We start from the raw sequence: 26,881 nt of genomic DNA, 5'->3' as shown, positions 1-26,881 counted from the left end.
AACATACAAAAAATACCTTACTGCGTTAGATTGGTTGCCGGTCTGGAAAAATACACTGCCGAACATAACTATAATTTTTTCCACCACAATTGAAGACAGTCCAGAAAATATTGAAAAATATCGATCGAAAATTTTATTTTTAGATTTGAACGCAAATTTGTGTAGAATCGTCCCACAAATCGATTGACGTATTCCTTTTTGGGATCGGATGGATATTGGCCAAGATATGGCCTCCGAAAGGGGGAGATTTTTGGGTTTCCCCATTTTTGAAGGGGGTCCCCCCAGAAAATGTTGAAAAATATCGATCGAAAATTTTATTTTTAGATTTGAACGCAGTTTTATGCAGAATCGTCCCACAAATCGATTGACGTATTCCTTTTTGGGATCGGATGGATATTGGCCAAGATATGGCCTCCGATAGGAGGAGATTTTTGGGTTTCCCCATTTTTGAAGGGGGTCCCCCAGAAAATATTGAAAAATATCGATCGAAGATTTTATTTTTAGATTTTAACGCAGATTTGTGGAGAATCGTCCCACAAATCGATTGGCGTATTCCTTTTTGGGATCGGATGGATATTGGCCAAGATATGGCCTCCGATAGGTGGAGATTTTTGGGTTTCCCCACTTTTGAAGGGGGTCCCCCAGAAAATATTGAAAAATATCGATCGAAAATTTTATTTTTAGATTTGAACGCAGTTTTATGCAGAATCGTCCCACAAATCGATTGACGTATTCCTTTTTGGGATCGGATGGATATTGGCCAAGATATGGCCTCCGATAGGAGGAGATTTTTGGGTTTCCCCATTTTTGAAGGGGGTCCCCCAGAAAATATTGAAAAATATCGATCGAAAATTTTATTTTTAGATTTGAACGCAGTTTTATGCAGAATCGTCCCACAAATCGATTGGCGTATTCCTTTTCGGGATCGGATGGATATTGGCCAAGATATGACGTCCGATAGGTGGAGATTTTTGGGTTTCCCCACTTTTGAAGGGGGTCCCCCAGAAAATATTGAAAAATATCGATCGAAAATTTTATTTTTAGATTTGAACGCAGTTTTATGCAGAATCGTCCCACAAATCGATTGACGTATTCCTTTTTGGGATCGGATGGATATTGGCCAAGATATGGCCTTAAGGCGGAAATTCGTTAATTTTATATTTTTCCCATTTTGAAAAGACTTGGTTAAGGTATCCTGATTAGGACAGATCGGTATAGCCTATGGTATACCCTTCGCCATGTTAACAGAGTGCTGTTAGGCGCAGGCTGCCGCTGTTATCGCTCTGTTAAAACGCGTTAGGACGTTTTCGCAGCTCAAAATATACCTTGCAGCGTTTGATGTTTGGATTTGTTTACGATCTGGGAAATAATGAAGAATATGTATGGAAAATTGCTTTGGTTGCTTGTAATCTTTGTGGCCAAGTGCCTGGCCGATGGACAGGACACGTCCGTGCTGCCGGAGGGCTATGTGGACGCGGCCCAGCGCTCTACACACACTAACAACTGGGCGGTGCTGGTGGACGCTTCCCGGTTTTGGTTCAACTACCGGCATGTGGCCAATGTACTCTCCATCTACCGCTCCGTGAAACGATTGGGCATTCCCGACTCCCAGATCATCCTGATGATTGCCGACGACATGGCATGCAATGCCCGGAATCCTCGTCCCGGTCAGGTCTACAACAATGCCAATCAGCACATCAATGTCTACGGCGACGACGTGGAGGTGGACTATCGCGGTTATGAGGTCACCGTGGAGAATTTCGTCCGGCTTCTGACTGGCCGCACCCAGAACGGCACGGCTCGCTCCAAGAAACTCCTCTCCGATGCCGGCAGCAATGTCCTTATCTACCTTACCGGTCACGGTGGCGATGGCTTCCTTAAGTTCCAGGATTCGGAGGAAATCACCAGTCAGGAGCTCGCCGATGGCATTCAGCAGATGTGGGAAAAGAAGCGGTACTCCTTTCTAAGATTTGTTTAAATCCTTCTTGATCCTGTTTGATGTTCTCCGCAGCTACAACGAACTCTTCTTCATGGTGGACACCTGCCAGGCGGCTTCGCTGTACGAGAAGTTCACCTCACCGAATGTCCTGGCGGTGGCCAGCAGTCTGGTGGGCGAGGATTCGCTATCAGTGAGTTGGTTTAGACTGTCAGGAGTTCTTAAATCTATATCCTTCCCTTACAGCATCATGTGGATCCTTCGATTGGCGTTTATATGATCGATCGTTATACTTACTATGCCCTGGAGTTCCTAGAAAAGGTGCAGCCCTTCAGCAAACGCACTATCGGGGAGTTTGTACGTGTCTGAAGGATACTTATAATAAATTAGATATAGATATTTAATTGTAATCCTTTTGTAGCTGCAAGTGTGCCCCAAGAGAGTGTGTATTTCGACGGTGGGCGTTCGGAAGGATCTGTATCGTCGGGATCCACACAAAGTGCCCATTACGGATTTTTTTGGTGCCATCCGACCCACTCGGGTCTCCACCGATCGCATTAATGTCACAATGGCCAACGAAGAGTGAGTTTGAAATACAATTATTATGACATTATAACCACAATATACTTACAACCAATTTTTTTAGTGATTTCGTAACCAACGAGAAGGAGTTGCCTTTTAAAAAACCATTCAAAATCGTTCTTGAGTCACAATTTCCTTCGGAATTTTTCAAATAGTTTGATTTGATTTTTTACCAAAGAAATGTACGATTTAAAAATTCATGTGATAATATTAATTTTATTCGTAAATACATCATTTCATTATTAATACATGTGTAGTTTATTAAATTTATATGTGATCTCGAATCGTGCTTTAAAAATTCTCAATTATGGGCTTAGTTCCTTCTTAGTTATCTGTTTTTATATATTTTTCTTTTCATTTTATATCATTTATATTTGCTAACATTTTTTCATTTTCATTATCATTGTCGATTCTATGTTTATTTTTCATTTTCTTATGTATTACATCAATGTATCATTTAAATTATATATTTTATTTTTTTGTGTTTATGTTTTTTGTTTTTTTTACCACTACATCAAACGTTCACTAATCAATCAATCAATCTCAATCCATCGTGTAACATTCATATCAAATCCCAAAAATTAAACAAAAACCATATATATTGTATAAATACTTATATAAAAAGGTAAAAGTCGACTTCTCTGTCGGCTGCTACATTTGAATTAGAAATGCACACTCAAAAAAAAAAACACTGTATTCCTATAATTTTCGATTCATTATGATCTTTTTTTTTTTTACTTCTGTTTTTATATATATATTTTATATTTATATGTTTTGTTTTGGTTTCATTTTTTTTTTTTTTGTATTCTTCACAATTTTCTAATCTGGGTATACACAAATTCAAAGAGTAACAATGGGCCTCTGAAGCGAGATCTTCACTCTTTCCTTTAATTATTAATTAATTTTTGTTTTTTAGCATATGGAAGGATCTACTTCGTTTTTTTATTGAATCTTTTTTTTTTTTTGGTTTTTAATTTATTGATTTTCCTTCCAAAATCAATACACAATACATATACACCTAGTATACATATTATTTTAATAGGGAGGGGATTTCTGTATTTTATATTTATTTTTATTAAATTTTTTTTTGTTTTTTCATTGCATCAGTCCCATAATTTGAGTTGTAGGCTTGGGTTTGTTTCCTCAAGATCAAGATCCAGATTTAAGCACCATAAGAAGTTCAAATTGCATCCACGCTATACACTATATAGGGGGACTTATGGATCAGATCACGCACGGGCTTCGACTCCGGCGGATGCAAATCGATTTCTAAGCAAGCGGTTTTTGGGGTGCTCGATTTTTATTTTTATTTTTTTTTTTTATTTTTTTTGGATTGGATTGGATTGGTGGAGTGCTTTTTGAAGGTTGAGCATTCTATCCGGGGGTTGGGGCTTACTATATGGGTAAGTGGGGCTGCTGGAGGGGTTCACCTATGTGTAAGTCATTAAAATTAGCTAACTAATGTTTATGTCTCGAGACGCCAGATGTATTTACAAAATCCTCCATCTGGTTAATCAAATGGGGGTTTTTAAGATGGGGAGATGGGGCCAAGGAAAGGACATTGGGGTCATGGGTAATAGGTCATGGGAGTCCTTTGATTGATTTTTTTGAATCTCGATTACAATTACATTTAAAGTCTAACACTTATCCGATAACACGCTGTGCAAAAATATTTTTTTTTTCTCCAGATCTCATTGTCTGTTTTTTTTTCTATTTTTATTTTATTTTTTTAATTTTTATACTCTACAAAAAATGTTAATCCTTATAGCCTTCAGCCCCTTAACTCTTCTTCTTCTGAGAATTTTCAATAATATTTTTTTCAAGTGTGTTTGTGTTTTGTTTTCTTTTTTATTTTATTTTTTTTTGCCATATTTGTATTCTTTAATTCAGATATATAGATTATTATGCATTTTTTAGCAGTTAAGTTAGTTGAAAAATGATCTGAATATTTTAAAAACTTGCAATTTTTAAAATATATTATTTTTCAGTTCCCTTGACTGCTAAGAAAATGCCTCATATTTGTATATGTACTTAAAATATGCTTGCTATTTGGTATTTTCTTATTTTTTTCATTTATACTTTTTTTTTATTTATTTTTTTCTTAGCTTTTTCGTAAAAAAACTCTACAGAAAAAAATCGAAAATAACATTTTGAAGGCAATTTGATGTCAGACTCTTGCATATTTCTCATTTTCTTTTTTTGTTTTTGTCTTTTTTTTCGGCATTTTCCGAAGACGACATATTTTTTTTACTTTCTTTTCTCCATTAGCACATTTTCTTCACTTTCACATCCTGTTTTTTGTTTGTTTTTATTTTTTTGAAGGTTTCTTTCAGAAGGAATTTTGGGGCTTTTGGAGGGATCAAGGACTCGTTTTTATTTGGGTTTTGCTATCTACATTAAGTATTTCTTCCATTTCCCTTTCAGGTTCCATTCTTTTCATAAAAAAAAAAAAACAAAATAAAATATTGAATTAAAAAAGAAAAACAAAAAATGTTGCATATTTTTTTGGGATGTGAGGAGAATGCACTGAGAGATGGCGCCACTGAGACAAGTGTCAAGTAGATAAGGGACCATGGTCTTTGGGGGGAACAGGGGAGGGGATCTTAAAAATAAATTCAAAAAAAGATAACAAAACATATTCAAGAATTACATTTATTCAAAAATGTTGTTAAAAAAATGTATACAGACAGCAAAAAAATCAACAAAATTAATACATTTACAAAATAAAACGTAGTACGGCGACACGATTACGATACATCGTATTATCCGGGTTATACAATAATTAAAAAAAAAATAATCCTTTCATTTCTTATCTTTGTTTTTTTTGTTTTTCTTATTTCTTTTCTCTCTCTCTCATTCGCTTTCTTCTGTTTGCTTGTTGCTTCTTTCTTCTTCTCTTCTCATTTTCTCTTAAACTTTCTCTCTGGTTTGTATGTACTATGCGTAATTTTATGTGTAGTATCTGTATATATATATATATATAATATATTTAAAAAAAAAATAATATTCATAATTAGAACTAGAGTTATGTGGTTTTTTTATGTGTGTGGTTTTTTGTTTTTGTTTTTTTTTGTGTTTTACATACATTGGTAAATCCTAAATGTAGAATCGTGATTATGCTTTTCTTAACTTAGGTATAGAGGGTGTTATGCATGTATGTATGTGTTTCATGTGTATGGGTGTGTGTGTGTGTATGCCACCCCATTACCCCTCCTCCCTCCGTCCCCTCTCAGATCCTCGGGATATACAATATAATATAATATAATATAATATATATATTAATTAACGGGCAAATGCTTGTGAGTCAGTATTCAGTATAAGATGCAGTTTCTTTTCTTTTTTTTTTTTTTGATTGGGAAATTCTTTAATTCCCTAACACATATATATATATAAAGTCTAGCATGTATGTATGTGTGTGTGTGTTTGTATATAACATGTGTGTGTGGGGGGTGTGGGATGTGGGGTGTAGAGGGGCTAGTTTCATTTTTTATTTGTTAACTAACAGTAATCTGCAAGAGTGGCGAGCCAAAACGAACAAAAAAAAAACAAAAAAAATATATGTATATATGTTTAATGTGTCAGTCCAGCCTACTTCCGTGTATGTGTGTTTCCGTTTCCGCTTCCGCTTCCGCTTCCGCTTACCGCTTCCACTTCCGTTTCCGCTTACCGCTTCTCATAATTAATTCCTACTACTCACTAAACTCTAGCTACACGGACTCGTTGACTCTACAATTGATGCCCTCTCTTTCTAATGCCCTCTCACTTTCACACACATTACATCTCGCTCTCTTTCTTTTTCTACATTTATATGTGTGTGTGTATGTGTTTTTGTATATATTTTTTTTATTCCTATAATTTACATTGATTAAAAAAATAGCAAAAAAAAAAAAAAGAAAATAATATTTTCGATAAAATAGATAACTGACAATATATACTTGCTTATTAGCTGTATGTGTGTGTCTGTGTGTGTGGCATTGTGGCTACTTTTTCTTTTCTTTTATCTTTTTCTTTCTCTCTTTCTTTAAACATTACCTACTCGTTACCTACTCGTTTACATACTCGTTTACATACTCGTTACATATTCGTTACTCTCTCGTTACTCTCTCGTTTCATCCATTTCCTGTTTCGTTTCAGAACTTGAAAAGTCGTTCCCAAAAAACACAAACAGTTACATAAAAAAAATAATAATATATATATATATGATTACATGCTTAATTTCAATATATATATATATATGTATGTGTGTGTGTGGGTGTGGGTGGTTGAGGATCAATGCGAATGAGTGTGTATGTGTGTGTGTGTTTTTTTTTTTTTATAAAATGGGAGACAGGAATTCAAGAAACAATTTCTTTTTGGATAAAAAAAAAAAAAACTAAAATACATCAATTACGGTGTACATTATTCATGTAGCAAATATTAATAATAATTCATAATTTCATAATTAATCAATAATTCTATTAATAATAATAATAATAATAATCATAATAGTAATAATCGATAATGAATAGTTAATAGTTAGAATCCATAATAGGTTTTCCTTTCATTCTTACTATCTTTTTTGTTTTTTTGTTTGTTTTTATGTGTAATCATAGTCCGTAATTAATAATTGTAATTAATTCAATTAATTAATTAATTAATTAGTTAATTAATTCATTATCATTATTATTATATGAATATATAATAAAAAAAACATGCTCTACGTGTACGATTCTAAAATAATTCAGTCATCAGGTAACATTGTTTTGAACACAACTACAGTAACAGAAGCTGAGGTTGCTGGGGGGGCGTGGTTGGGCGTTGTTGTTGTTGTTGTTAGGGTTGTGGGTATGGGCGTGGCAGTTACAGTTACAGTGGAGGGCGTGGCAGTGGCAGTGACAGTGAGAGTAGTAGTGGTGGCAGTGCCATGTTCTATATAATTATTATTATTATTAATATTATTAATAATATTTAAATTGTTATGTTGTTGTTGTTGTTGTGTTGTTGCTGTTCTGTTGGTTCTGCTTGTTGTTGTTGTTGTTGTTTTTATAGATAATTGTTTTTGTTGTTGTTGTTGTGGCAGTGATTGCTGGTGTATTGTGGTTGCAACTCCTGTTGCTCCAGTCCATTGTGGTTGCTGCTGCTGCTGTTGCTGTTGCTGTTGCTGCTGCTGATGTTGCAAGGTTGCTGTTGTTGCAAATGAAATTGATGATGATGTTTTAAATGTTTTGGATGATTTTGATAATGCATTCAGTATTGTGGTGTTGGTTGTGGCTGTGGCAGTAACTGTGGCAGTGGCAGTTGTTGTGGCACTAACTGTGGCAGTGGTGTTTTGTGGTATGACATTCAAGGACATGGCATCGCCATCATCCTCATCGTCATCATCGGTCTGTGTCTGCATGTTGCATGTATTGCCTCCAGTGGTCGTTGTTGCTACTGTTGCTACTGTACGTGTTGCTACTGTTGCTGGTGTTGCCGGTGTTGCTAATGTTGCTAATGTTGTTGCTGATGTTGCTCTACCTGTTGCCTGCAACAGTCGGCCTGTACAGTTGCCGTTAAGCAAACGCAACGACGTTGTCCTGCCGCCGGCCACTGGCAAGGATATATTATTTGAATTATTGCAAACACACTCCTCCTCATCACAACTCTTTCTGCTTACCATTCGCCATCGGATTCTGATTCTGATTCTGATTATGATTCTGATTCTGACGATGGCGATTCAGGATATGGGTTTCTGTATGGGTTGCTCCTCCCCCCGTTGCCATGCCCACCACCCCCGCTCCAGATCCTGTTCCTGCAACAACCACTCTACTATTGCTGCTAAAATTGATAATCCTTCGTGGCAGTTTCAGTTGCTGCTGCTGTTGCTGTTGCTGTTGTTGCTGCTGCTGTTGCTGTTGTTGCTGTTGCTGCTGTTGCAGTAGCAACTTCTGTTGCTGTTGCTGTTGCTGCTGGCGGGCAGTGGCTATCTCACTTAGGCTGGCTAAAGTAACTGCTGTTTTCAGCACATGGGCAGGTGTGGGCGATGTGGTGGCCACTGTCTTATTGTTGTTGCTTATGGTTGTTGTTGCAACAGTTGTTGATGTTGTTGTTGCAGGTGGCATTGAACGTTGCGACATTAAGGCCGTGTGTAGTATGGATGTATATTGTTGCTGTTGCTGTTGCTGTTGCTGCTGTTGATGGTCAAGTCTTTTGCTCTCTTCTAAACTGTGGCTGTTGCTGCCGCCCGTTGTGGCACCTCCTCCTACCCCACCTGATCCTGCCATGTTGCTACCACTACTCTGCGAGTAATCCCTGGCAGTATCTCTGGCTATCTGCTCAGCAGCCGCTGTTAGAGTCGCCAATGTGGCCGCCGCTCCACTCAGCAGCGAAGTCTTTAAAATGGACGTGGATCTGGAGGTCGGCTGCTGCTGCTCCTCCACTAGCTCCTGCTCCTGTTGCTCCTCCTCCCTCTTAAGGCTCTGATCCTGCGCTCCAATCTCGATCTTAATCTTTGGCAGCTTCTGTGCCAGCTGCTGCTGCTGCTGCTGCTGCTGTCGGATCCTGCGATGTGGTATTGTTAGCGATATTGGATTGTGGACAGATCCCAGTTGTTGGTGTGTTGCTGGTGGTGGTGGTGGTGGTGGTGGTGTTTGTGGTGATGGTGTTGCTGCTGCTCCTCCACCAGCTCCTCCGGGAATGGGGGGTGGCTGGTGGGGCAGCAGGCCGTGCTCAAGCATCTGCTACCTTATGCTCGCCGAGTTGAGCACGAAGGGCACATAGAACATCTTACTTTCGAGGAGCAAACTGGCAGCCGCTTGGATCTGGAAGAGGTTACAGATCAGTTAGCTCCATGAAGGACAAAAAGGACAAAAGGACATCCGGACATGTGAAGTACTCACCTCTGGTATGTGGGAGAGAAGCTCACTGAGCCTCGCCTGGGGATTCTGGGGCGAGGAGTTCTGCAGGTAGGAGCGCAGCACCTGGACATACCGCTCCTGGATGCTCTCCAGTTCCACTTCTGCTGGAGTTGCAAAATAGTTATCGAATAAAAACTATCGAATATATATATCGAGCAAGGAGTACCAACTGCTACGTACCTTTGTTCAGCAGGATATAGACCTTCAGGCACACATACTCCTCCATCTTGAGCTTAATGCGCCGGAACATGATCGTGATCTGGGTCATCTTGTCCACCATATGACCCACGTCCAGCTTCAGTTGCTCCATGGCGATCGGCTGGCCCATCAGGGTCGTCAGGCATGTTTGCAACGTACTCAGATGCGAGTTCACCTCACTGACGAACTCCGGATCGTCCTTGTGCAACGGTTGGGCGGGTGATTGCATGGGTGTGGCTGTGGGCGTGGCCATAGGCGTATTCGCCGGAGAACCATGCCTACTTCCAGCTGAATCTCCACCCCCTCTCCGCTTGCCGTGCAACGCCTGATAGGCGGCCGTAGTCAGGATCAGGATCTCGTGCCACTTGTCCGTCAACAGCTTGGTATGGATCTCGACGGGAATCTCCAGATAGAACGGTAGCTTCTTCGTCCAGGACACCAGCTTGTGGACGATGGAGTCACCGATGTTGCACAGCTTTTCGCTAATCTCGGACTTGTCCTCGAGGAACTCACTGAAGTGCGGCAGCGTGGCGATATCCTCCATGGCGTCGCAGTCTATCAGGGTCTGGATCATGGAGAGGGCGTGCTCGTAAGAGATCTGGCGATCCTTCGAGGAGCTAACCGCCGAGTCCAGCCGGTGTCGCAGATGGACTATCTCGCTGGGATTGGTCAGAGCTGTTTTCAGGATCGTTCCGTTCATCAGATGTGGCGGCAACTGGGCGCCACCACCTCCTCCTCCTCCGCCACCACCAGCACCATTGCCATTTCCAGATGCTCCGGATTGGTGGTTCTGTTGCTGTTGCTGTTGCTGGTGCGGGGAGCTCATCAGTTGCTGCTGCGCCTGCTGCTGCTGTTGCTGCTGATGCTGCTGCTGCTGCTGCTGCTGGTGCTGGGCAGGACTGTGCATGGGCGCTTGCAGGACCTCTGTCTTGAGAACTGGGCCCAAGAACATCGGTTTCATGTCAACCATCTTGGCCTGCTGCTGCTGCTGCAGTTGCTGTTGCTGCTGCTGGTGCTGGGCGGCTGCTGCCACAGCGGCGGCCAGTTGCTGCTGCTGCGGCGACAACAGATGATGCGGCGACAGTTGCGGATGGTGTTGCTGTTGCGGGTGGTGCGACGGGTGGTGCGAGTGATGATGCAGCGGCGAGTGCAGTTGCGGATGCTGTTGCTGCTGCAGTTGCTGGTGTTGCTGATGCTGCTGCTGTTGCTGGTGCTGCTGCTGCTGCTGCTGGGCGGCAGCCTGTTGCTGCTGTTGGGCCGCCTGCTGCTGCTGCTGCTTCTGGTTGGTCTTCTTGTGCTTCTTGTACTTGACCTTGTAGAGGTTGTAGACGGCGCCGCTGTTCCGACCGCCCGGCATACGATCCTCGCGAACGGCTATCGGATGGAAAGGGAAGAAAGGATATAACAAGGATGTCAAGGATGTGGATAGAAGGAATACTGACCCTGCAGCACCATGCCCTGCTCGATGCACTTCTTAAAACGACAATACTGACAACGGTTGCGCTGTGCTTTGGTTATCTCGCAGGTGCCATCCGCCACGCAGGTGTAGACCCTCCGGTTCTGCACCGTCCGCTTGAAGAAGCCCTTGCACCTGCAAAGGATCCAGGACATTAGTATACTCTACCCAGTTGTGGCAAGAAGGTGGGAAGACTTACCCCTCGCATGTTATGATGCCGTAGTGGAGACCGGTGGCCTTGTCCTCGCAAATCATGCACACGAGCGGCTGCTCATCCTCGTCGGTGGGCTCGTGCGGCGCCTCCAGGGCACCAACACCACCACCACCCACACCACCACCCACACCACCACCCACACGACCAATCACCCCCAGACCCGCTGCACCGCCCAGGCCCGTGGAGTTGGAGCTGCCCCATTGCTGTTGCTGGGCGCTGAGGTTCAGCGCCTGGAGCTGTCCGGGCGGCAGCTGGGAGTAATCTCCGGCCCACAGGCGCTCCATGTTGAGGGCGTGGGGTGTGCGGAAGGGATGAGGCCGGGCGCGCATGTCCTGGATGCGGGTCTGGCCCAAGGACAGCAGCAGCTGGGCGGCCTCTTCGTTATTCTGCGGGGTAACTGACGAGGGGGTCAGAGGTCCTACGCCCCCATTCCCGCCGCCACCACCCCCGCCGGAGGAGGAGGGCGTCAGGGAGCCGGTCGAGGGCGAGGAGAGGCAATGCTGTTGCTGGTGGTGCGGCGATTGCTGCTGCTGTTGCTGCTGCTGCTGCTGCTGGTGCTGCTGGTGCTGTTGCTGCTGCGACTGCTGCTGCTGTTGCGGCGATTGCTGCGGATGCTGGCCGGGATGCTGAAGGCTGGGCGGCGGCGGTTCATAGCCCCAGACCATGGTGCGGACGCCACAGCTCTCGCCCATAATCACCGTGGGTGTGCCGCGCGGCGGTGTCTGCGAGGGGGTTTGCGGCGACAGCTGCGACGACGAGGACGAGGACGAGGGATGCGGCGAGGGGCACTGCACTGAGCCACCACCCGGTCCCTGCCCACCGCCCACGCCCACTGGCCGCAGATTGCCGAGCGGCCCGCCAATCACTTCCGGCTTCACGCCATTGATCCGGGCATTTGTGAAGCAGACCATCCTCTGGGCCGCCACTGCGGCGGCTGCTGCTGCTGCTGCCCCACCGGCCGACTGCATCAGATGCGGCAGCCCGACGGCCACCTGTTGGTGCACCTCGCTCTTCACCCGCAAGAAGATGGCCGCGTCCCGGTTGCTGTTCCTCAAGGCCAGCGATGCCGGATGCATCAAGGCCAGAGCCTGCGGCTGCTGCTGTTGTTGCTGCTGGTGGTGTTGCTGCTGCTGCTGCTGTTGCTGTTGCTGCTGCTGGGCATGGTGTTGTTGTTGCTGGTGGTGGTGCTGTTGCTGTTGCTGCTGCAGATGATGCTGCGGATGCTGCTGCTGTTGCTGTTGCTGTTGCTGCTGCTGCTGCAGGTGTGTGGTCTGTTGTGGTTGCTGTTGCTGGTGGTGATGTGGCGATAGATGCCTCTGGACCGCATTCGGTTCCTTCTTCACTCGCACCAGAGCATGTGGCGAGTGTTGCTGCTGCTGCTGCTGTTGCTGTTGCTGCTGCTGCTGCTGCTGCTGGCCGAGGAGGTGGTGCAAGTGCAGTTGCTGCTGCTGCGTCAGGTGTTGCATGGACTGACTGAGCAGGTGCTCCGTGGGCGGACTGCTCTTCCGGAGGGTCAGGGGCTGGGTGAGTTGCTGGTGGAGGTGATGGGTCTGGACGATGGTGGCACCCAGATGTGGTGACGCAGGACTTCCACTCAGACGCATGGATGAGCTAATACTTTGCTCCCTCTCCCGCTCCCTTTCTCGCTCCCTCTCCCTCTCCCTCTCTCTTTCTCTGTCCCGTTCTCTATCTCTTTCTCGGTCCCTTTCCCTTTCTCTTTCCCTCTCACGCTCCCGCTCCCGATCCCGATCCCGGGGATTCGTGGACGTCGACGAGGGCGAGGCTGGGGGCGGTGGCTCCGATTTGATTCTCGAGGGCGTCACTAGAACCGTTACATGTCCCGCCGCTGCCGCTGCCGCCGCTGCTGCTGCTGCTGCTGCCGCTGCCGCTGCTTTGGTCTCCTGTTCCCGCTGCTGATGGAAGGCCAGCATCTTGCTGGACACGCTCAGCAGTCGCTCCTCCTTCACGGATCGTATCACACTCATTCCGGTCTCACCAGAGCCTCCCACTCCTCCTACTCCGCCCACGCCGCTGACCACTCCGTTGGTGGGCGTGGCATTGAGACGTCCCGGAGTCGTTGTTGTTGTTGTTGTTGTCGAGGGCTTCTCCTGGAGGGAGTCTGGCGAGGCACGACTGCTGCTGCCACTACCACTGCCATTGCCATTATTTTGGTGTTCGTCCTTCGGTCCTGCGGCTGCTATTCCCTGCTCCCTGGATCCTGATCCGGATCCCGACTCCGCGGGAGGTTCAACGGGCGGCGGGGACATCACTGAGGAGGCGGCTGCCGCCGAGATCGCACTGCTCGAGGAATGGATCTCCGTTAGCTCTTGCTTGATGTTGCTGATGTGGCTCTTCGAGTTGCTGCTGCTGCTGCTGCTGCTGGCTGGACAGGATGTGGCCACCACTGTGGCTCCCCCACTGCCAGCTACTCCACCTCCTGTTGTGGCGGCAGCTGCTCCCGAGGGCGATGACGAGGACGAGGAGGAGGATGACGACGACGAGGACGACGACGACGAGGAGGTGGAGGACAGGGAGGAGGTGGACGAGGTGGCGGCTGCCGCCGTTGTCGAGGATGTGGGTGAAGTGGTGGAGATGCATGTCCCCCCACCACCACCGCCACCACCTGAAGCCGTCACCGATGTCCCAGTTCCAGCTACTTGTCCAGATCCAGCTCTGGATCCGGCTCCGGCTCCTCCCTCGGGCACAGCGGCCACAACCGCTGCCAGGGAAACGGTCACCGCCGATGGCTGGCTAACTGCAACAGGTTGCAGGGGCAGCGGCAGTGGCAGTGGCAGCGTCAATGCCATTGGTAGAAGTGGCAGTGGCAGATTACTTGCCCCAGATGCTGCTGCCGCCGCTGCCGCCGCTGCTGCTGCTGCGGATGCCACTGAACCGCCACCGCCACTATCGCAGAGTTTGGGCGACATGGGGGCAAGGAGATCCGGGGAGGAGGTGGACGTGTCCGCGATGGACTCGCCGTCGCTACTGCATCGCGAATCGATTTTCCGCCGTTTGAGTTTGAGGTCTTGAAAAAGGCTCATTTTATCGAGCTCGCTGTACGGGCCACGGCTCAGTGTCATAATTCCTGTTAATGGATAGAGAATTAAGAATAAAATAGTAAATTAATTTAATTAATTTTAATAAATTAACCAACAACCCAGTATTTATTAGAGATTTATTGTAAAATATATAATTATTATTATTTATTTATTAATTAAAATTATAAAGAATAATAAGATGGAGATATATATATATATTTTTATCACTTTTTAAATATTATTATTATTATAACTCATTTTTAAAACTTCTGAATTATTTTTAAAAATTAAAAAAAAAGTTATTTTTAAAAATTTATTTCTTTTATTATTTAAATTATTATATTCCAAGAAAAGTCCCCTAATTTTAATAATAATTCATAAACTAAGCTTCTAAGCTTCAAAGTCTATAAATTTAGAATTACAAATTCTAATATATTTCTTTTAAAAACTCCTGTTTAATTTTTAATATTATTTACTTAAATTTCACTTCCCATTTAAAAAAAAATAATGAAAAAAAAAAACAAGCTAAAAATTAAGATTCCCAGCCTAGATTAAAATTTAGTTAAAATATTTTGTATTTTTTTTTGTGAAATTCTAAGAGATATCTGCGATATCTTCAAAGACACATCAAGTTTCGCATAAATTTGTTGCGGAAGTTTCTTTTAAAAAAAATCTATATACTATTTATTTTTTTTTTCTGTCTGTTTCTGTTTCTTATTATTTGATTTTTTTTTTTGTCGAATTTCTGTTCGCATTTATTTGCTGATGGAATATAAACAAATAAGACACAAAAACAAAACAAATTTGCATTTACTTCCCCACTGACTAAGCAGGTGTGGAAGTGGAATTGGAAATGGTTTGGCTTTTGCTTTTGGCCAAAGATTCCGAAAAAAAAAAATACAAAAAAAATAATTTTAATACAAAAAAAACTGGTTAGGACCAAGTCTCAAAGCCATCATAACGATCCATCGATCTATCATCTATCAGTTCTTCTGCAAGTCATATTTAAAATCATAAAAAAAAAATTAATAAGTTTTGGTTAAAAAAAAATATAAAATATAGGTCACTAGGGGAGGCTTTCTTTTTAAGTTAAGAGAAAAGAACAGAGAAGAACCAGTCTTTTGAACTTGAAAGTTAAGAATATAGAGAAAAAGGTTTTATTTTTTTTAACAATTTTTGTTTCAAAATTAAATAGATATTAGAATAATATAAAAATTATAAGAATTTAAGAATTGCTTAAAATAAAAAACAATATTTTAGACTCTATTTTTATTAATTTTTATTTTATTTTAATATTATTTGAAATATTTGTAATATTTTTAATATAATTATTTTTTTTTTTTTTGTATTATTAGTTCATATATAATGAGAAACCCCCTTTATTAGAGTATATACTCCCCCCCGCTACCAACTTTTTCTACTTTTCCATAACATTTAAACATTTATCATTTATTTTTTTATTTTTAACTATTTTTTAACTCTTAAATAATACCCTACAGAGCGCAATAGACCCTTTAAAACCCTATAGAACCCTAAAGCCCTCCCCCCAAAATCGACTTTTCTGTATCTCACTAAACCCGATCTCTTTACGCACACCCATACACCCGAAAACACCCGAAACAAACACCAAGATACAAAGATACTCAGATACTCAGATACAGATAGAAAAGCTATAGTAGCTTCGGGCTACGAACTGAAACGATCTAAAACGATCTCTACCGATCGTTTCCGATCGTAAAATTAAAAAAAAAAAAAAAAAAAAAAATAGAAAATAGAAAATAGAAAGAAAAAAAATGGAAAAAAAGTTCTCTCAACAACGACGACAATGTCGTTTGTGTGTGTATTTTTAAAATTTGACCTATTTTCATTATCAAGCGCAAGATTATTCTAAACAATAAAACCATGCGTGGCTCTCTGCGTCTATATCTTTCAGTTCATGTTGTTTTTTTTTCCCATTTTTTTTTTTATATACTTTTTTTTGTATTTTTTTTTATTTATGTGTGTGTGTGTGTGTTTGTAGGCGCGTGGAGTCGCTATACGAGAGTTATGGAAATATAAAACAGACTAGAATAAAAAATAACATCAAGATAAAGTGTTTTTTTTTGTATCCTTTTCTGGAATCTTTTATTTTTACTAAAAAAAATTCTGTTTTTTTTTAAATAGTTTATATTAGATTTTAAATTTTTTGTTAGAAAATTTTAATCTATGAAATAGTAAGAGATTTAGGGGGGGGGAGTTCCTATGGGAAAAAGGGAAATAGTTTCAAAAAAATTACAAAAATTTAAAAAATCTAACAAGCAAAGTCTCCTTATATTGAAAAAATATGTTTTTTTTTATTCTAATAAAAAATCCAAAAAATAGTAAGTCTATTACCTAAAAAATAAAATCTTTTAAATAAATAATATTTTAAAATTTTAAAAGAAACCCCCTTTAATTTATTTCGAAAAATATTTCTCAAGATTATTTTAAAAGAGATTCTTTTTTTAAAACAAAGTTTTCAAGTATTTAGAATAATAATAAAGTATAATAATTATTAAAAAAATAAATAAATTAACAAAAACCCCATTAAAAACATATAGAAACCATAAACCCTTAAAAAATAAATAAAACTTTAAAGAAATTAAGGAAAAGGAAAAGGGATAAGCTTAGTTTTTTTTAAGAAAAAGCAAAAAAAGTTCAAATTTCTTAATTTTTTTTGTTAAGAAATTTTTTGTTTTTCTTTTTTGATTAGATTTTTTTTTTGTATAAAAAAAAATCGCAAAAAAAAAATCAGATAATTTTAAAAAAATTTACCTATGGAAGTCATAATTTTGTTTGTTTTTGCCGATTTTTCAAATTTTGATAAAAACAAAAAATTCTCTTCTTTGCCGATTTTCTTTGATTTTCTTTTGTTTTTTTGCTTTTGTTTTCTTTGTTTTTGTGATTGCATTTAATTTAGTTGTTGTTGTTGGTGTATAATTTAGAATTTGGTGTATTTGTTGTTGGATTTTTTTTGGTTTTGTTGTTATGATTGTTATGGTTGTTGTTGTTGTTGTTGTTGGATTTGTGACTCGTTCAGGAAGCATCTAGACGGGTTTTCGAACTCTGCCGGCTTCTGCTGCCGACGCCGACGCTGCCGCTGCTGCTGCTGCTGCTGCTGCGGCTGCTGCTGCTTTTTTTTTGTTTTTTTTTTAGCAGAACAGCAGAGGTTTTTTTTTATATTTTTCATAAAAAAATGCATTCCAGCGGACAGCGTGGGGGGATGGTGGTGGGGTATTATTGGTGTAAAGGGTATTTCATATTTTTTTTTTTTAATTCATAGTTTTTTTTTTTTTTTTGCCAATTATTTTCACTTTAGGGTGCACTTTATTTTTGTTTTTGTTTTTTTTTGTGGATTGTAACTGTAATTGTCCAGAATCCAAAGAGAGAGAGAGAAAATGAGTGAGGGGGTGGGTGGGGGTTTTTGTGCTTAAAAAAAAAAAATATTATTACCAAGGATTATGACACCTTTTATGAATGCGGGGGTGGGGTCAGGGGTCAAGGTTTATCTTTTTTATTTTTTTTTTTTTGAATAAAAAATATATAGATAGAGAGAGTAAGAGAGAGAGAGAGAGAGAAGATATATGAATGCAATACTAACGGCAAATGGGCGGCATACGAGACTTTTTCTTATAATAATTATTATAATTGTTGTAATGTATATTGTTGTTGTTGTTTGTATTACTGTTGTTGTTGTTGTTGCTTATGGTATTAATATTATTATTATTGTTGTTGTTGCTATTATTGTTGTGTGCATTGCACTTGTTGCACTTGCTGGGATTGCATGTTGCAGATGTTGCATGTCCTGTTGCTCCTGTCGTTTGATTGTCATTGGTATCCTGTTGCTCCTGGACTTCAGTTTTTATCATTGGTGCGGATGCGGATGCGGATGAGGATGTGGCATCCTCTCCCCCTCCTCCTCCACCGCCTACTCCTTCTCTTCCTGCCGCATTATGATGATGATAGTGATGATGATGATGATGGTATATATGATGATGATGATCATTGCTATTTCCGCTTTGCAAACCGGTATCCAAATCATTATTATTATTAATATTATTATTAATATTATTATTATTATTATTATTATTGTTGTTGTTTCGTATATTATTATTGTTGTTGCTGTGTGGCATCAACAAGCTGCCATTGGTGTTGCACTTCTTCAAGAGTGTTTTATTTAAAGGAGTCTTAATAATTGTCAGCACATCCTTGACATCCTGCGGCTCACTCTCCGCTCTCTCCTTATCATCATCCTCCTCCTCCTCCTCCTGATCCTGCTCCCGATCTTTCCGATCATCATCATTTCGTTCATCATCATTCGAGTGACTATTGTTGTTGTTGTTGCCACTGCCATGATTGTTGTTGTTGTTGTTGTTATTGTTGTTGTGTTGCCCATTGTGACCATTTTGTAATCCTCCAGTACCTCCTCCACTAACTCCTGAAGATCTCTCGCACAGGCAGTTGTTATCCACCGATGTTGCTGCTGCTTCTGATGTTGCATCTGCAACATCTATTGATGTTGCTGCTGTTGCTGCTGTTGCTACTTCCACTGTTGCTGCTGCTGCTACTGCTGCTGGTGTTGTTGCCGCATCTGTGGCCTTGGGCTCGAGGATCAGGGGCTGGTTGGTGGCATTCATTTGGGGGCGTGGTCTTTTCTAAGCCTTTCTAGGTGGGCAGATACACACAAAAAAACAAATGTTGTGCCATTTTGGCCGCACAACCTGAGCTACTAGTCCACATTTTCCATTTCAAAATTAAAGCAACTTTTTTTTATATATATTTTTTTATTTTTTAATTTTTGTTTTCGTTTTTTTTTAAGAACACTTTTTCAACAACAATTTTTAGTTCAACTTCTTCTTGATTGCTTTTTTAAAACACTTTTAAAAAATATATGTATATCCTCTATATTTTTTTTCTAGTTTTAATTTTTTAAAACATTTTTTTTTTAAGAAGAAGTCTGCGTCCATTGCCAATTGGAATGAAAAAAATTAAAAGCACTTGGAAAAAAAATTCAACAAAAGAGATGAAAATGAAGTTAGCTTTTTTTTTGAGTTTTGATTTTTTTTTTGAGAAATTCTGAGATTTTTTTGAGATTTTGAGACTGAGATGATCTTGTGTGTGTGTGTGTAGGTGTTATGGTGTCTTGGTTTTTAATATTTTTTGTTGAAAATTTTTATTTAATTTTTTTTGTTTTGAAAATTTCGAAAACTTTTTTCGAAAAATTTCGAAAATAAGGCACATACCAACACTTGGCTTAAATGCCTTGATTTATTTATTATTTATTTTTTTTTTGGATTTTTGATTTTCAAACTTGATTTCCAAACTTATTCTTGAATTGTTATCCAAGGGCAGAAACTGTTTACAAAACACCACAAATAAAAAATAATAATCATTGTTTCATTTTGGATTATTTCATTTAACCGATAACCGTTTTTGGTATTTATTTTTTAACCGCTTCGAGATGCCAAACCGTTGCCGCCAAATCGCATATCGCAACTAAGTTCGAGTTTCGAGTTTGGCTCCAAAACCCCCAAGACTCTTCCGCGTTTGTTTTTTTTTTTTGTTCAAATGTATTTTTTTTTATGTTTGTTAACAACAGCAACATGAGACATCAGAGAGATGTTGCTGCTTCAGTTGTTGTTATTATTTTTTTTGGGGGGCTTTGGCTTTCTTGTTGTTGTTGCTGTTGTTGTGAGTGAGTGAGTGTTTTTTTTTTTTTGGGGGGCTTTTGCTGCTCCGCGGTAAACGTGCGTACATGCGAACGAAATAAAGTGAAATGAAAGGAGTAAGCGAGCGAAAGAAAGCAGCAGCCACAAAATGCTGTCGCTGCCTTCTGCTGCCGCTGCCACTGCCACTGCCGCCTCGGTCGATGCTGGCGTCGCTGCTACCGCCAGCCACCAGGCCAGCAGCGCAGGCGTCCGCCCCCTCTCACTCATACACTCACTCACTCACTGCCCACTCTCTCCCCAAACTGTCTGTCTGCCTAACTCGGACGCTCTCTCTCCCGCTCTGCCGGCGATCGGGCATTAGAAACGTCAGCGTCAGCGTCGACGTCGTCGCTGGCAGCAAACGAAAATGAAAACCAATAGACGAAAAAAAAAAAAAAAAAACTTAAAAGCTAGACAAACACAACAACAAAAACAACACACGACGTCATAGTTATGCTTTTTACGCCAGCAGCGACGTCGACGACGACAGCAATAGCTCTCTCACTCTCTGTCCCTTTCTAATGGGGGGAGGGGGGATGGGGTACTACCCTCCCACCGTCACACTATTTTGGGGAGTTCATCGTTGCAATTGCAACTGCAACTGCCACATGCAACAAAATTCTAAACTTCACAGCTATCTCCTTCTCGCTCGCTCGCTCTATAAACTAAACATTGCATTTAAATTAGAATGCCTGTGTGTGTGTGTGTGTGTGTGGCATGTTGCAAGTGTGGTGGTGTGGACGTTGACCGGCTAACGAAAGGGTTGTGGCAAGGTGACACGGGCTAAGGGGAGGGGGGTGGTGGAGTGGAGTGCCAAAGTGCAAAAGCTAAGGGAGCGAGGAAGGGAGAGAGAGAGAAAAAAAAAAGCAAAACTCCCATTTTTGAGGCGCCTCCTTCCTCCATTTTTTTTTCTATAGTTGTATTGTGGAAAACTGTGCCACAAGCTGCCATTGCACTTTGAGAAGAGGAAGAGACGGCCACATTGGGGGGCGAGAAGGTGAGAAAAAGCTTTTGGAGAGAGTCACAAAGAGAGAGAGAGAGAGGAGGGCAGGAGAGAGGAGAGAGAAAAGCAGCATTAGATGCAGCAGCAGCGACAGTTGCAGCATAGATTGTTGCTTCCTGCTCTCCCCATTACCCCATCTCCCCATCTCTTTCTCTAGCCCCCCCTCTCTTTGTTAATGGAAAGTTCTACGATCAGTTTTGATAAAAAAAATATATAAAAAAAAATTAAATTTAAAAAAAAACGAATAAAGGTAAAAGTTAATTTGAACTAGAGCAAAAATAAAGCAAAAGCAACTGAACAATGGACAAAAGTGACAAGCAAACCATTGCGCAACATAAAAAAAAAAAAATAATAAAAATAAAATAAAATAAAAATCAAATCAAAAGTGTAAAAAAAAAAAGAAAAAAGCAAAAGCAAGTGGAGCATACAAGTTCCAGAAGCAATGTCATGAATTGCGAAATGCCTTACTGATTTTTTATTTATTTATTTGTTTTTTTTATATATATTTACTATTTATTTAATTTTTTTTAAGCATTGCACCCACATACATACAATAAAAAAAAACAAAAAAAAAAGTCGCAGAAAATCTCTTTCTCTAATGCCCTTTTCATACGTTCGTTGACCATTGTCTGAAAAGCACTTTCGATTTCAGCTCAAAAGCAAAAAAAAAAAAAAAGCAGAAAAGCAACAACTCCAATAATTGTTTGGCGCACATTTCATTTCCTTATTGCTCACTGACATTTTGCTCACAAATACAACAACAATCTCACTGAGACACACACACACACACACAGTGCCAATACATAGACAGCGACAAACGTAATGGCATAACGTAAATGGCTTACGACTTTATAATGAGCAACAACAATTGCAATCAGGTCTTAACACATTTGTTGTTGTTGTTGGGGTTGCTGCTGCAAGTTGCAATGCCAGGAAGCCTTTGGTCATACAACAACAACTACAAAAAAAATGCAAAAAAAATGCAAAAAAAATTCAAAAAAAAATGTAAAAAAAGATCCATTTCAAGCTTTCAATTTTGTATGAAAAGTTAAAGGTTCGACTCCCCTAGATTTTTGCAAATTTTTTATTTTTTGTCTAAAATTGATTTAATTTTTAAACTAAAATAAAAATTAAATTTAAGAATTTTTTTTAGACAGTTTTTAGTGAATTTTTAAGTTTAAAACTTAAACTTCCTTGCTTATTTTTTAGTTTCTTAAATAAAAACCTCTTAAAATTTATATTTTTTTTACTTATTATTTTTAAAACTAATAAAAACTATCACTTTCTTAGTGATCTTAAGAAAGAAAACTTAATTTTCTGGGCAGCCCCCAATACACGCCATCTCTATCGCTCGGCCATTCGGCTCGGCCAACTCTTTCTGGCCCATACGGCCCATACCCCTTAATGGCTCTCTTACTCTTTCTCTTTCTTGCATCTCCCCCGTAAAGTGAAAGTTTTTTTGTTTTTGCTTCTGGGGTTCTTGATTCATGGATTTGTGCTTGCTTGATATTTGAGAAAACGAGATGGCATGCGGAAATGTGCAACTTGCAGTTGCATTTTCAAAAGAGCGGGTGGGAGAGGGACACTGGGGATTGGGAGCCATAATGATCGCGGGAGAGTTTCTCTCACACTCTCTCTCTCTTGGCGCTCTCTCAAGCTTAAATTTATTTATTATTTTTGATTTTGTTGTTGTTGTTGATCACTTACCGGACCACAAAGCCGGGCCAGGCATTTTATTTTTTTGGCCTGACGTCTTTGGGGACTCCTTTTTGACTCTCTTTCTCTTTCTCTGACTTTCTTTCTCCTTTCTTAGGGGGGCGGCACTCTCTCACTCTTATTTTTGTCTGGATTTTTTTTTTATCTCACTTGCACAGCATATTTTTTGGGGTCAGCACTTTCAAGTTCCAGAACTCACATTAAAAAAAAAAATATTTTTCAACTCATATTTTTTTGGTTTTACGAGTTTTTTTTTTTAATTTTTTAAAATAATTTTTGTTATGTTTTTGTTGTTGTTGTTTTTGGTTAGATTTTTCTTTAGCGTGGCACGAACCACGAATCGAAGCTGCTGGGCCAAAACTGAAGCCAAAACAAAGCCCGCACCGCTGCCAGCGTCGCAGTTGCCGTTGGCAGAGGCTGTCGCCAGCGCGCTGCACTTGCTCTCTGCCCTACACTCCACCCTCCCCCTCTTCTGTTCCACAAACGACAGCGCACTATTACACTATTTTTTATTTATTTATTTTTTCGCTATTTTTTTTTCATCGAATTTTTTTTTTTTTCAAGCTTGGCTTTGACTTTTGATTTTGATTATTGCGAATTTTTATTATTTTTTTTTTTTTGTTATTGGATGTCTTTTTTTTACGAATTGGCTCCAAATAAAAATATTACTCATACGCCGTGTGTGCGCTGGCTGGTGCTTGTGGCTTCTGGCGGATATAACGGAAATGTGCAACTGGCAGCCACCAAAACAGCCGCGTAGCGAAATTGTCAAACAGAAACAGAAAACAGACAACAGAAATAGCAGAAAAACAGCAGAAAAGCAGAAAAAAAAAGCCAGAGAACTGGGAGAATAGTCTCAGTTTGGTCAGAGAATTTGAGAACCCGGAGCATATCATAGAGAATTCGAGAGCTTCCAAGCTTCCAAACACCAAAAAGTGCAACAGCAGAGGGGTGCTCTGGCAAAGGGGGTAGGGTGGCAGTGGCAGGTTGCAATTGGGGAGTGGAGAGTGGAGAGTGGGGAGTGGGGGGGCTATCGAAATTGAAAACGAAAACGAACAAAATTGGCAACATATCGCGGGTGTTGTGGATTTTCCTGAATATTTTATTTTTTTTTGTATTTTTTAGGGCAAGGTTTAAAAAAAACATCATTTTTTTTAATTTATAAAATTTAAGTTCAGAGAGTTTTTAGAGGATTTTATATTAATTTAAATAAAAGGATCATCTAAGAAAGATTGGTTGGAATATTAAGAAGAAAATAAAAGTTTTTATTAAAAAAAAATTATTTTTATTTTTATTTCTTAAATCTCCTAAAAAAAAGGATCTTTTTGGGTTGCAGCATATATTGCCAGTGTTGCAGTTGCAGTTGCAGCTGCTAATGTTGCTGGTGTTGCTCTTGGCCGACGACGGAATGGCTTCTAACAACAACAACATCAACAACAACATGGCAAATCAAGTGCACATGGCGAGCTTTGCTCTCTCTCCCCAGGCTTTGCTCTCTCTCCCGCTCTCTGGCTAACTCTCTGGCTCTCTTTCAAAAGGCTTGCATCATAGGCGCAATATCGCTCTATCTCTATCACTCTATCTTTCTCTGTCCCCCCCCCCCCCCCCCCCCCCCCAGTCATGGCTGCAAAATTGCACTGCACAATTTTTGCAGTTTGGTTGCTTAATCGCAAAAAAAAAAAAAAAAAATAGGAAAAAAAAAAGTGTTATAGAGTACCCCTTACTTTACCCCTTACATATCTGTTACTACACCCCTTACACTCCCTATGGCACCCCTTACTTCACCTATTACCTCACCCATTACCCCGCTACAGAGAGAGAGAGAGAGAGAGAGGCAGGCAGGCAGTCTCATCTAGAGTCAACCAACTTTAGAAGGTCATGTGGACTTAGCGCAGCCGAATATCCTTGGCTGATATTGGAAATGCATTTAGCCAGAGCACACACTATATAGTGGGGCATATATATACTCACATACATATGTTTATATATATATATATATATATATATATATTGTTTTGTTTATTTGTTTGGCATTCGTTGAATTGCGTGCACTTTCTATGCAATTTATTGTACAGGAATCGACTTGAGGCTTTATTTTACGTTAGCTTTTGGGCCAATTGTTGTTTTGGCCATAATGCACCTTGTTAGCCAACTGTCAGTTGTCACAGATACCAGAAGCAACAACAACAACAACAACAACAATAGCTAGAATAATCAAACAAAGGAGCCTGCAGATGGAATTTATCATAAATTTCTCAGAAATTCCTGATAGAATTCCTTAATCTTCCTTAAATAAATTTCTTTTTTAAATAATTAATTTATTTCACTTTTATTGTGTTGTATGTATGTTAATTAAAAAGCAATTAAAAAATATTAGCAATTAAATGCAATTTTCCTGCCAAGTGTTCTGTTCCCATCGCAAGACTCTATTTTTTGTTATATTTTTTTTTGTAGCTTATGTATTCGTGTTCCAAATCCAAATCTGGGCACTATGCCACATCACTTGCAACTCTAACTGTAGCTGTATATGTGTGTGTGTGTGTGTGTTTTCATGAGGTTCAACAACTTTCACACAAAAATCCTTGAACGCCATTTGCATAAAAACCCAAACCCCAAAAACTAGATTACGTATACGCCACCGATGCACGTCAGTGGGAAAGAGCTATAGCCTGGATAGAAAGAGACAGCACAAACTATTGTTTATGTTTTTTTTTTTTTTTAGGACAAACTCTTCAATTAAACTTGATTATTTTGTATTAATTACATTCTTCAAATGGATTATTTATTCTAGATTTGTAGATTTGTAGATTTTTAATTAAATACAAACACTTTCTTTCCACATTGAACCAAAACGAATGTCAAGTGAACTGATGAGAAGTTCATGAGAAGCCAAATACAGAGTGATAGAGATGAGGGATGAGTGATAGAAAGAGATGGCACACCTATAAGGGTGACAGAGAACGATGTCTGTCTGGAAAAAGTGCAAAATGCTGACAATATTTTGTTGTTTAGCTTGTTTCAGTTTTACTCGCATAATGTTTCTGGGTCACACATACATATAAATATGTATTTCGATATATATATGGTATATCCATATATATATATATATATATAGTTCTATAGGGCACAAGAGAAGCAACTCGAAGCAGACACCTCAATTTTCTGCTCACCTGTGGAGCAAAAAAAAAATAACAGGCAAGTGAGGCGGGCAATTCCCCAAAAACTTGGCCAACTTTTTGGTCATAAATCGTATGGAAAATAATAAAAAAAAGTGTTAAAAACTAAATACTAAATATTAAATACTATATAGATTAAAAACACTCCCTTTTTTTGTACTTACCTTATAAAACGAAAGTCCAACGCTGCAAAAGAAATGCCTGCGTCATTCCCTCTAAGAACTGCAAGTAGAAAAAAAAAACAATAAATAAATATAATTAATTATTTTAAAAATAAAAAATATATATCAGAAGCTTTAATCTTTTATTTAAAAGTTAAAAGAAAATTATAGTCCAAATAGTTTATGATTTAGGATTTATTAAAGTATTTATTAGACAATTCTATAGGCTTTGATTTTTGTATTTTATTTTTAAATAAAAAGTAAAGTAGTAATAGTAGAATAAATAATTTAAAAAATATTAAAAAAAAGACTAAATATTTTAAATAAATATTTATTAATATTCCTACTATACTTCCTACTATATTAAATATTTTTTAAAGATTTTTTAAACTAAAACCTCTATAAACTCTCTGGATTTCTTAACTTTTCTTGTAAATAGAATTTTTTCTTTTAATTTCCCAGATATTATCATTAGATAACCCCTTTTCCCATAGCATGGCTATATCTCAAGATAAGTTCAATAGATTTGTTCTAGTTTTTTTTGATGGGGGTCTGATGATAGTCTTGCATAATGCAGATATTCTATATAGTGGCTTTAAAACTGGGTGGAATAGTGTTTGTCGGTCAAGTGAAGTGTTCTATATGTTCTATATGTTGTACCGTTATCTCGGATTTCCTCAAAATTTAAGAGGGGAGGGGGGGGGAGGGGTCTAAGGGGCTAGACTATATCGAGTTACAAAAAAAAAAAAAAAAAAAGAACCAATGTCCCCCTTTTTTTTTTTTTCAAATTCTCAATTCAT

At 39.8% G+C, this 26,881-nt stretch overlaps 2 protein-coding genes across 2 annotated transcripts; one reads left to right on the top strand and one right to left on the bottom strand.

The window, feature by feature from the left end:
• The first annotated feature begins 1,298 nt into the window (after positions 1-1,298).
• On the top strand, positions 1,299-2,768 carry LOC6504658 (putative GPI-anchor transamidase). Its single transcript, XM_001966424.4, has 5 exons — positions 1,299-1,953; positions 2,012-2,129; positions 2,183-2,293; positions 2,358-2,518; positions 2,583-2,768. Exons 1-5 carry the CDS (start codon positions 1,370-1,372, stop codon positions 2,671-2,673), a joined length of 1,065 nt encoding a protein of 354 aa, XP_001966460.1. The 5' UTR covers positions 1,299-1,369; the 3' UTR covers positions 2,674-2,768.
• A 2,384-nt stretch (positions 2,769-5,152) lies between these two features.
• Positions 5,153-24,332, bottom strand: LOC116655361 (hormone receptor 4-like). The gene is given in 8 exon segments (XM_032453163.2): positions 5,153-8,086; positions 8,154-9,297; positions 9,376-9,497; positions 9,574-10,965; positions 11,034-11,182; positions 11,247-14,346; positions 17,919-19,314; positions 19,561-24,332. Coding segments are annotated over 7 exon segments (7,791 nt in total). The 5' UTR covers positions 18,955-19,314; positions 19,561-24,332; the 3' UTR covers positions 5,153-7,238.
• Positions 24,333-26,881: the final 2,549 nt, after the last annotated feature.

The sequence above is a fragment of the Drosophila ananassae genome, chromosome XL, assembly GCF_017639315.1.
Source record: "Drosophila ananassae strain 14024-0371.13 chromosome XL, ASM1763931v2, whole genome shotgun sequence".
Lineage (NCBI taxonomy): Eukaryota > Metazoa > Arthropoda > Insecta > Diptera > Drosophilidae > Drosophila > Drosophila ananassae.
The sequence above is the reverse complement of the archived record's forward strand: the minus strand, read 5'-3'. Positions and strand labels throughout refer to the sequence as shown.